Source organism: Cryptotermes secundus, unplaced genomic scaffold (assembly GCF_002891405.2).
Source record: "Cryptotermes secundus unplaced genomic scaffold, Csec_1.0 scaffold2225, whole genome shotgun sequence".
NCBI classification, from domain to species: Eukaryota; Metazoa; Arthropoda; class Insecta; order Blattodea; family Kalotermitidae; genus Cryptotermes; species Cryptotermes secundus.
This window is the reverse complement of record NW_019739258.1, coordinates 356026-368194: the sequence shown is the minus strand read 5'-3', so window position 1 is coordinate 368194 and position 12169 is coordinate 356026. Positions and strand designations below refer to the sequence as shown.

The following is a 12169-nucleotide window of genomic DNA, read 5'->3' as shown; positions in this document are numbered from 1 at the left end:
CTGTATACTTATGCTTTGTTGGGGCAACTGATAGCAGTTTATGTCCACTGGGGAAACATTCCTGTGATTTCCACAATAATGAGTTACATGACTGGCTTTCTTCTATCAGTCCTTGTCTCCGTATATTTCCTACACAACAAAGATAAATTCATGAGGCTTATAGATTTGTTGAGAACTGAATTTGTGGCCAATATGAACTCTAAATATATCAAATTTATTCACATCGCTGAACGTCAAGTTACAATATCTTGTATCTGCGCAACCCCTGTAGCTGTAACTTTAGGTCTTATTTCGATTGCAGGGCCATTTCTAAGTAACAACACCATTTCGAATTTCGATAACAACACTCTTACTACAGAAAGGAATAATTTGGATAGACTGATGTTCGTGATATGGCTTCCTTTTGCAATTGAAGATTCCCCTCAGTTTGAGATAATCATGGTTATGCAAGTGATTGTTATATGTTTTGGGCTATTAATGCTGACTGCTGTTGATCTAATATTTTTGTTACTGATGAGCCATGCAGCTGCTCAATTCAAGGTTTTATGTGCAATGCTGAATGACATGCACGAGAATATCTCTCAAGTTGAGTTGAACGGATCAAAGCACAAGTCCCCTCTGCAAGATACTGCAAACTTCAATCTTATGAAGGACCCCGTGACTTCAGCAGATAATATCACATGTCACGAATCAGGGATTGGAAATTGTGGAAGCCCCAGCTTTGAAACGCGCCCAGAAGACAGTCACGTGAATAGAGATGCATTCCGACTGTACCTTGTTAAATGCATCAAATATCACCAAGCTGTAATTGAGTAAGTTATCGTCTTCCAGGTTTAAACACACATCTGCACTCGAAACACACACATATATATAATGTATTTCACCCTGTGACTCAACCCCATTCTAAGGGTTCGTACTACCATAAATTTCATAGGATTAAGGGTTTAAAAATGGGGAGAGTGCGAACGACTTCCGTATTTAACCATATGTTTCAGTGCCATGCTAGAACATTTATTCACGCCGCAGAGCTGTTTTACAGAATTTTACCCTGATGATTAAAGCGTCTTCAAAAGAATATATAACTTTTTCTGCGGCAAATAAATCATGTTCACATTTGTTATACTCTCAAATTTAATATCCTTTCTAATATTATCCTCCTGTATACCCCTAGGTTCCTGAAGTGACCACTTTCATTCAATTATTATGACAAAGTATGTTACGCAATTTTTCTCTCCACCATTCATGCTACATATCTTCCCATCCCATATTCTTTGATTCTATAAGTCGTATGATATTTTGATATATATTTCAGCAATAAGACTTATGAAAGTCCTTGTTGTCTCATGTGCTGCTACGTGTAACTGTAACGATATCCATATCTTGCAGGTTCGTCGGTGATGTCAACGAGATCCTGAGTTTTGTTATGTTCCTGAGGATAGTAAACTTCCCACTCATCTTGTGTATGGCAGGGTTTGGAATGACACAGGTAATTTCCATATAACATATCAGTAGTGATACTTAAATGATCCGGGAAGGCTCAGTGTTAGTGACCCAATCGCCGGAGTTCAATTCCTGGCAGAGGCATGAGATATTTTGTTATTCTACAGCCTTGCGACCGGCCATGCATATTTTCCCTCGGCAGTCGATCAATGTTAGTGATCAGTTGCGTGTTCAGACAGCTTGATCTTAAGGCAATGGGCCCTTGCACCGACTGCATAGAAAGTGTGGGGTCCGGAACCGGTCTGGGAACTGCGAAGAAGAGAAGGCTCCGGTTTTTACTGAGATTCGGAACCCCTTTCCCCGATTTCGGTACGTTTGCCTTAGTCACTGACTAACTTCTCTCGTGTCCTTGTTACTTATTAGCGGTTTAAGGAGACTTAAATAATTTACTTGTATCTCGCAATGAAATTGTTTCTCTGTTACAGAATCTTGCCAACCATGAACAACTCTTGAAGTTCGCCTCTTTCTTCGTTGCAGCTCTGTACTTAATAGGGAGTTATTGCTGGTTTGGCCAACAAGTAATTGACGAGGTTCGTGTCTGACGTTACACTTGCACGTATACAGTTCTCTATCTGTCTGTACATAACGCCTGGCACTTACCACTCTGTCAGCATGCAGTTGGAAGCGTGTGGATTTTCAGATTCTAAAAGGAGTAACGATGAAGAGACTAAAGTATGACTCAGAGGAGAAGGTAAGCGGCGTGTAGGCGCCACAATCCTCATTCAGATTCAAGGTCGAAGAGCAAAGGAGACAGTCAGCAATATGCAGGGGCACAGGAGCGAAAGTTTCCTTGCTGCTGCCCAATTGGTGGGTTAGCATGTCGTCCACCTTGAAGATACCTGCAGTATGATCTTCTCAAGCGTCGGTAGACTTCTACCAGACTCTACTGCATCAAATTACGTAGAAGAATACGAAAATGATGCTTGCGCAATTACTTATGATTGACTTCATTATATAGGAATTGAAACTTTCACACCGGTGGTTATGATGAGCTGTATCTTGTGCGAAATTACGCAATGCATTTCGTTGAAGGGGAACGGAAGTTTGTGTGGAACATATTGCCTGCATCTTCAGGGTCGAAGAATATATCAAGGAAGAAAGCAGCTGCGTTTGCTACGGTCTTCATACAGTTTCTTGCTTCATGTATGCTAGGGCCCTGAAAATGGAAGCAAAATATTCATCTGAAATATCAGTTGATATTCAACGGGTTACACTGTGATATATTCCAGGATATAGAACTCTTCGTAAATTAAATTAATTCCATTCCTCACAGTGTGTTGCAGTCTGCCTGGAATCTGACTTATAATAATTTTATATAATATAAATTAATATTACAAATGTTTTCAGAGTGAGAAGGTACAGCTGGCGTTCTATAGCACTGACTGGTACAGCCAGACACCGGGATACAAAAGTCTGCTGCCTCTGGCGATCATGAGGGCCTCAAGGCCGGTGACTTTGAATGCTGGAGTTTTCTTTGACTTGTCTTTCCTAACTCTGGCTTCGGTAGGTGGTATTCTTTACAGCAGAATTTTGCTTTGTTACACTAAAAAGATATTTAATACCAATTTCATCTATAACTCATTAAATAGGGAGTGAGTGCTTTAATAGAATCCCCGATGATGGGGATGTTTATAGCGTAATTTTTTTAAGACGTCCAGGGCTACTTTGGAGGAACCAGGGCTAATTTAGGGGCTCGATTTCTGTCACATCTGCAAAGCGGTTACAACTCAAGATAGTGTAGTTCAGTCTTAGTGTGTTTGTTTTTAAATTTGTAAATGTAGCTTAGAGAATGAAAGAGAGATGGAAAGAAATAAAAATTCCCCCTTTGAAAGCAAATAAAATAAGGACGACTTGGATAGCTCAGTCAGTATATTCCTATGCTACAGGCTATGGGTTCGAGGGCTCTGGCTTCCATTTTGTGCTGGGACCGGTATGTTCCCCCTCTTCACATTGTCCAAATCATCTCTGGGACTAGGCAAGCCGCCTATCGAGCTGGTACCTGGGGAAGTTTCACCGTAATTGAACCTCCTGAGAACCCCCACCCTCGTCTCTAGACTGAAGTGTCTAACCGATATTGTACGGGACCATCAGATACAACTTCTGTGTAATCTTCAAACTAAATTCCTGTTTAAGATTTGAGGCTTTCACGGCGGTGACTATGAAGAAAGCAGTCTTCTGGGATTTGGCACCGTGCATATGTGATGTTAACCCTGCTTTTACCGGTTCTCACGGTCTCTTCGCTTGCAGATTTCTTATATTTTTTCTTCTACCCTGAAGATGGAGGCGATACGTTCCTCCGAAACGTCGGTTAACACCACATATACACGGTGCCAAATCCCAGAAGACTGATTTCTTAAATTCCTGTTCTCTGTTTCAGTTGGTGAACACTTCTTATAGATTTTTCACGATGCTCATTCAGCTGAATGATTCCTAAAGAAGACGGGCTGAGTATAAAGAAGAAGCTGACGGTAGCAATTGCAATATAACCGTATGAGCAGCAACACAACTTTAAGAAGTGGGATTATATATTTTATTTCATATGTCCATACAGAAATATGTGGAGTGCATTTTCAAAAGAATTTTTTGTTGTTCATGTTAGATGTATTTGACGTCTGTAGGTACCACTACACACACCAGTCAATTTTGTCAACTTCAGGACACGTTCTCTGTTGAGCAGCATTCCCTCATCAAAGGGCCTTTCTTTGGACACTCAAAAATATACACTTAAAGTACTTTTATTGATATTTGACCACAACAACTGCGATACGTTAAAGTGAATAGAAAACCAAGTACGTGTATATCACGCTTTCATATAGTGTAGACTTCAGATTCTGCAATTGATGCTTTTAGATATTTCTGAAATTTGTTCACTTATGTCCGGTGTTCTATTTGGAATAGAAATTTTCTAATTGAAATACAATTCTAATACAAATGTAATAATGTATTTATATATTTGATATTTTAATAAAATAGGATTTACTTTCTGTTCTCAAGATGCACGAATATAAAAGAATAAATAGGAAGGGGATATGAGATTAAGAGAACAAGAAATGCGAGTTAGAAAGAGAATAAGGATATGAAATAAGGAGAAAAGAAAAAGAAGAAGATAAAATAGAGGATGAGTAAGGTAAAATGGGACAGACGTGGTGAAAATTTCAACGATTTTGTTGTAGATGTTTGTAATATTCCATACTGTGTCCTGAAATTCTCTTTGTAAGCACGTAAAATTTAGTAGATAAAAAAGTACTTTAAGAGCCACGGAATGAATATAAGCCGTTAGCAGAAGTGTATTAATTACACTCCGTGTTAGTGTTCCTTTACGCCATAGCTGTAATGTTGTACACTGAACAGGATGACTTGGTTGTCAATGTCTGTAATCTAAGTGTGTGTATGGCACGAGGCCTGCTCTCTGATTGGAGAGCACTTGCAATAAATCACAGTTCAATTTAGGGGGACACTTTCTATTAATAGAATCAGTTCTGTGCAACTGTAGCACACATTTTCCTGTGGAGAGGAAACCATGATTGAGAAAAATGTCTGATATCAATATATAAGTTTATGCCTGACTTCAATGTCGCAGACCTCTATTTTGTGATTAACATATAATTTGAATAGTTCTCTCAGTTGATTTGTAAAACCGTGTACTCTGTGAAAATCATCTTTGTAATGTTGGCTTTTACCATCTTTTACAGTGATATACGTTTTGCACTGTTCATAAACATCGCTGTGAGAAGTTAAAATCCAATATACGTTGGCATACATATAATTGTGTTGGTTCATTCTGGACTCTCCTTCTAGCTAGAGTGTACGTATATTATAGAATGGTAAGTTGACCGATGGGCCGGTCACGGTAGCCGAGCGGTCTAAGGCATGTACTAACTTCGCTTGCTTGGAAACCGGGATCGTGGGTTCGAATCCCACTCAGGGCATGCATGTTTAGTTTGTGTGTGTGCGTTTTTCTGTGTTTGTGTACAGGCAGAGGCCTTGTGACGAGCTGATCACCCGCCCAATGTGTCCTACCGAATGTGTAAGATCTAGAAAAACCGAAGTGAACGGAGAAGTTCATGGAGGTAGACCTAGGCCCACTGGGGCTGTAGTGCCAAGGAAAAAAAGGGTTGACCGATGACGTGGAAAGCACTTGAAGGTCGTGGCCTATTCTAGGTACTACGAAGTCGCCCGGAGTTTGTTGTAGCCTCATTACGATAAATGCAAATCTAGAAATCTGTACTTTACTAATAAGTTTATCGGTGTCAATAACAGTTACTCAGATTCGAGACTTCCAATTTTGGCAACTCTTTCGACTCGCAGGGCTACAGTGGTGGTATTCGGCTCCCCCTCCATATGGGATTTGTGCTGGAGGGGATTTGTTATTACAGTCCTTATTTAAACTCATCTTCTTTCCATCATATTGTGCAGCATAGATGATGATTTGCAGATGTGGCCGTGGGCATACTCGGCGTTTTGGGAGACTTTTAATCATCCGGTTACTTGTAAAGAGATCTCATAGCGGATTATCGTGCAGACAGGGATAAGGGACGCAGATGTTTGTACCGGCGCGATCGTAGTGTCCTAGTGCCTGAACTTGGCTGTTTCCGCAGGTTACAGAATTCCGATGCAACGTCCTCGCTAACCTCTTGAAATGAATTTTCATTGATGACATTCCCGTCTGTTCGTGTAATTGGTGTTACCCTCGGTAATTTTGTTTTTACCCAGAGGACTTGATTCAGAATTAACTTATCATGTACCCTCAGCTCGAATCGCATAGAAAACACTTTATTTTTGCGTGCATACCTTTTGAGACGCTTGTGTGACGTTTCCCGTGCCATTGCCTAGCAATGAGCATGTTTGCAGAACCATTTCCTAGCCACGACTGTTTCTCTTGGCTTCACAATTTTGGCTTCCAACAGACATAACACCATATCATCTTCTGCCACCAGATGGATTACCATTTCTTCGGGACGGGCTTCTGAAATACGCTCAAGACTCATGGAGTTGGCTATATAAGTTACTATTCATTTACGCCATTTACATATTGTTCTACAGCAGGCATGTCCAACTTCAAACAGGTTGTGATCGACTTTTTAGTGTCAAAACTGCCAGGGATCTACCAACCCCTCCTATCTTCGTACCTCGCTTTAAGCAAAAATATTGGTAAAAATAACACGACACATGATGTTTGTTGTAAAAGCAACATACATTGAAAGGTCAGACTACTTTAGCACGTATTTTCCCTTCAAAATCTGAATATAATCATATTATATAACAAGTGAATTTACAAGCTTTTCACGTATAATTTCCTTCTAGGCCTATGAGATCGACCAAAAATCATCCGCTATCGACCGGTCGATCGCGATCGAGGCCTTGGACATGCTTGTTCTACAGTATGGTAAGATGGCGTCCGTCCTCATCTCTGTTTAGCCTAGGTCGCATTCCTAAACTCATCACACTCCGACATTCGTTTATACGGAGTGAACCCACTTACTTATTACGGCAGAGGTCACTTGACGAGAGTCGAACGTGTAACCGCTCACTTCCTTTGTGCCCTTTACTTTAATCAGTAGAGCTGGGTTCCTATCCCAGGGTCTTATAAGGGTCTGACTCGGACAGGGCAGGAAGAACACTTCACTACAATCACCCACCTTTCGACGGTTGCACTTAGTAGTCCTTTAATACCTTCCAACTTTCTGAATACAACTGAATTTCTTACTACTGTTGCCTTGTACTGTACTTATACTATTCTACGGAAGGGCCGTAGTGGTAAATTTAGTGTCCGACTTTGCCGAAAGTAGTGTCAAGACTCTCCGAGGTGGAATGCCCTCTCTCTGAATTCTGAGGTCCACGAACCCCAGACTCCAAGAGAAATCCACTCCTCCACTTCTGCCATTGGTTAATTTTTCAAACTAGGAGGTTCCCTAAATTTTGAATTCCCAATCATGTTGCTCTGCTATGTGATTCTGGCAGATGCTGACCTGACGCTAAGGATGACAGCCCCTTGATGCATTACAGTCAGGGTGTGAGGCTCCGGCCGTCCCACTTCTAAGTTATCGCTGTCCCAAGCTGTCAGCTCTCATTTTCTCAAAGCCTTTCCGACGTTGCTGAAACTGCCAGAATTCCAGGAAAGTACCAGATGTTACTTCCTGTTCACATAGCAAAACTTGAACTATGTCCCTTCCGCGTGTAAGAGCTGGCTATCCGCCGGATCTCTTTGTTTGTAATATTGTTAATCTTAACTTAATACAAAATTTAATTTTCACACAACACTCCTCCAGTCAGAATGGACGGTTACAAACGCCAGACTGTTCCATGGGGTTTGTTGCGAGATTTCCGCCGGTGTATCTAACTTAACTATTACAGATTTCGGTGGAAACAAATTAATCTCTTTTCACTGGACCGTTGGCCAGCATAGTCTCTCTAATTTCAGCTGCAGCTTGCTATGTGTCAGACAAGTCAATTTCACTTTACTATTTCCTGCTCTTTAGAAAAGCTCTATCAGTGGGCTTTCGGGGCCCGCCGTTTCAATCCCTCGTTATGACCTCAGAAGCACAACAATGAAGGGTACCTTCGTGCCGTGTAGACTGGTACTATGCTTTCTGTCTGTCCCGCTTTTCGACATCAAATATCAATGCCGTATATTACACCAGGAAGTTTTTCCATCTCCACCAGAAACACATAAAATGTTGCAAAATTTAATACTATTCCATGCAATCGTAAGCATCTTCTAATACTCAGACGGTTAGACACAGGTTTGCCACGCTGCAACCTCGGACTCTATCCTGGCTAATTTCATGTGGGGCACAAACTGAGTCTGGGCAGATATTCTTGGAGTTTCTTTGATTTTCCCCAGGGTAATGCTGACCACTAACTTCCATCCAGAATCGAGGTTTAGAAAGCGACAATCTCTACCACTACTTAACTCATCTTCTTCATCACATGTTTGCTTAATTATGTACTGGGACATTGTTACTCTTACATAAAGCTAGGCATAGATAGACGAATATACACGGAATTTTTAAAAAGTTATGATTTACTCTCTGCGTACTCGTGTAGTATAAATATGCTCCTTGCTTTCATTATTTCGATTACAGACGGTGAATGCTTCTTATAAATATTTGACGATGCTCATTCAACTGCACGTCCCCAAGAAGAGAATCAACTGTTGATGAACAAGAAGTTGAGTACAGTACAGTGGCCGAAGCACAGTATAGGATCAGCAACACATTTGAAGTGGGTCAAAAGTAATTTGTAACTGGTACATCTCTGCAGAAACGTCTAAAATGCAATTTCTGTGAAAATTATGCTTTTTGCTATGGCCACTTGCATTTGCCTCTAGTTTATTTCACGTGGATGCGAAATTGCGACCTTGATGAGACATTGAGAACGCAATTCTTGTTGTGGAGACCGTATAAATGAAATTGTATTCCGGCAATAAATCGACAAATTGTGTTTAGATTCGCACACATATACAAGTAAGTAAAGTAAAGCTATCCCTGTAACAGGCCGTGGAGGCCCATAGGGTTGTGAGAGGTTGAGGCTCCCACATTTTCTGTAGACAATCGGCTCACAGATGGCGGTAAGGTTGTCATTCTTATGCGCCGGCCGCCTTTTACCCCGAGGAATATTCGAAGAATATTTCTGTTAGAGGCTGAGTCGACCCCAGGGCCATAGTGCGGCTGGAAGGATTAGGTAAATTGGAAAAAAAATCCAATAACCTCATCGAGACTTGAACCCGCGAACTTCCGACTTGTAGCATAGTGCCGCAACCAACTACGCTACCACATGCCCCACACATATAAAGTTATTGCAAATTATTTGTAACCAATATAAAACAAAATTAAAATTGTATGAGGTAAATAAGAAAGAAAATATATCGCGCTTCTTCCAGTGAAAAAAATGTTCTTTTCGTCACTTGTTTTGATACATATATGCAAGAATAATATGTATTCCGAATTTAAGTTTCTAAATGACTCAAATGAACATTTTTGTTGTTGTTTATATTAAGTTGAAATAATGCGAATTCTCCCAACACACACAAATTTTATAAAGCAGATAAGCCCATTATCTTGAAATGAAATGTAACCTGGTCTCGCTTGAAAGTGCGTGTGTTCTGAGTTTCTTGGGAAACCTGTAACTCTCCATCGAAACAAAAGAAAGGCGGGACACTTTCCAAAGTTAAAGCCCCAGAACTTCAGCTTCGTGTATTTATTACCTTTATCTACATTGAACAGTTTGCGTGCTACAGGACCTGCATGTGCCTACGTGATGTGTGGGCTTCTTGACAGCCCTGTTCCTCATTTGTCAAAAGAGGAAATATAGCTTCTCCATTCGGTTTTTCTCCCAGAGACACAAATCGTGTATACAATTTTTATTACAGCTTTCCTTTTGGGGAAAACGGATGCTCGGACACAGAAACTCAGACTGGGGTTTTGAAAAATTAAATAATCGCGAACTTCCGAAAAGCGCGGCCGGCGCGTAAGACTGACAACCTTACCGCCATCTATGAGCCGATTGTCTAGATAATGTGGGACCCTCAACGTCTCACAACCCTATGGGCCTCCACGGCCTGTTAAAGGGATAACTTTACTTTACTTTTTTACTTTTATGCACCTCTTTAAGCTTTACGTAATGGAACTTTCGGAGATGAGAGAACTGCGAGAGATTCTGTTTCTTATGGAGTTACTTAACAGCTACACAGGGATGCAGATGATATCTGAGGAAACATAAGGCGTATCTGAATTATGGTTTACTGAGTTGTGACATCGTCTAGTTTTGTGCATAGTTACCAGTGTTTCTGTGGAAACTTCTGCCTCTGTGTTCTGCACATACCAAGATTCTCACAGGGTCCATTATGAAAATTATTGATATGTGACGCCGTCTAGCCTGGTACACCATTACCGATATGCATATCATACAAGAGCTGGATATAACAGTAAAGCTATAGACTTTCATCCTGGAGGTACTCGCTTCAAATATCAGCCGAGACACCGAACTTTGTGATTTATAATATTCATGATATTCTTCAGTCTCTCCAGGCAAATGACGATATATTACCCCGATTTTCTTTCAGATCCTTTCCAGTTCATCGTATGTCTCTCATCCTAGCATTCGATCTTTGAAGTCAACATGCTGGTAGTTTCGAAAAGTAGCAAAGAAAGTAGTGCAAAACACGTAACCTAAAATGACGTTTCCAAACCATACGTTAAGTTTCATATCCCATCTACGTCTTGGTCAACCCATTGATCTCTTCCTTCTCTCTGCTTGCCTAATATAATGTCATTCTAATTTTGCTTGATTTGACAAGCGTAATAATATTTTGTCAAGAGTTCTGTTTGATGTGACAATAAATTTTGCGAACTCATACATACCTCACTATTGAATGTCACTGTGATTGCCTTCAGAGTACTCCCCTTAGGAAGCTATTCACTATTCACCGATGCCAGATTCTAGTCCACCATTGAAAACAATTCTGGAACTGGTTTTGTGGAATGACCTTCAGAGCTGCCGTCGTATTACTCCTGATATCATCAGTGTCATCAAAATGCCTTCCTTTCAGTATTTCCTTTATCTTTTGGAACCGAACAAGTCATTGGTAGCTAGATCTGGTGAAAGGGGGGGGGGAGCTTCTAGCACAGTTATTTGATTGTTAGCTAAAAGCTCCCTCACAACAGTGCCGTGTGAGCAGGTCCTTTGGGAACATTTTTGCACACACCTTCTTCATATCAAGATCTTCCGTTAAGATTTTCCCAACTATTTCTCTGTTGATGTTTGCTTGCTGTGGCATGCTCCTGCCAGACAGCTGACAATTTTTACGCACAATTTGATGGAATTTTGCAAAGTTTTCTTCAATTCTGCTCGTTGCTGGCCGTCCTGATTTCACTTTGTCAGTGACACTTTCTCTTCCTTCAGAAAAACGTGTCACCAGCTTGTAAACTGCTGCTTTCTTCATAGCATTTGCCCCGTGAACTTGCAGTAACTTCTTACTGATTTCGCTTCGACTCTTGCCAAATTTAACAATAAATTTAATGTGTGTTCGTTTCTCTAATTCAAGCTCCAACATTCTCGCGACGGCACACCAAAGCACACTCAGACAACAATAGACGCCACTCGAAAAGAGACTGCCGTAGATCAACAACAACACAGTTGTGAAACGCGCATATATCAACGTCATCGAATCATACTGAGGTTTCTGTCCACTGCTGCCACGGCAAGCACACGGTGGCGAGATTACGAACTATATTGTCAGACATCTTAATTCGGCCCGATTCGGCCTATATGCAGAATATGGGACTCTGCTTATCCGGCTCTTCAAGTTTATATTAGGGTACGTCACAGATTGTGTATCTGACTGTGTGGAAATAATGTTCTGTGTGTACAACAAGGTTTCCGCTATGGCGGGTTTGGTTATCATCATATGTTAAAAATTTAGTATTTTTTTATTGCTAGTGGGGTGGGACTAAATCCCTTGTACTGCGGCCACATCTGGCCTATTGTACCAGCCCCAGATGATAGGTGAGGGTAATTGTGGAGCAATTGGTGGAATAAAGATTGGCAGGGGAATGAAGTACTCGGAGAAAACCTGCCCCACGCCACTTTGTCACCACAAATCCCACTTGGCCAGACCCGGTATCGAACCCTGGCCGCCGCGGTGGAAAGCAAGCGACTAACGACTTGA

General features: G+C 41.1%; 2 protein-coding genes across 2 annotated transcripts in view; one reads left to right on the top strand and one right to left on the bottom strand.

The window, feature by feature from the left end:
* The window catches only part of LOC111871936 (odorant receptor coreceptor-like), a 29469-nt gene extending 24520 nt beyond the window's left edge, over positions 1-4949 (top strand). Inside the window, exon 5 of the mRNA XM_033754457.1 lies at positions 3878-4949. Coding sequence (XP_033610348.1) covers positions 3878-3934 — 57 coding nt within the window. The 3' untranslated portion in view covers positions 3935-4949. The remainder of the gene's footprint in view (positions 1-3877) is intronic.
* Positions 4950-11140: 6191 nt separating this feature from the next.
* On the bottom strand, positions 11141-11554 carry LOC111871928 (protein GVQW3-like). The gene has a single exon (XM_023865340.1). It carries the CDS (start codon positions 11552-11554, stop codon positions 11141-11143), a length of 414 nt encoding a protein of 137 aa, XP_023721108.1.
* Between the last annotated feature and the right edge of the window lie 615 nt (positions 11555-12169).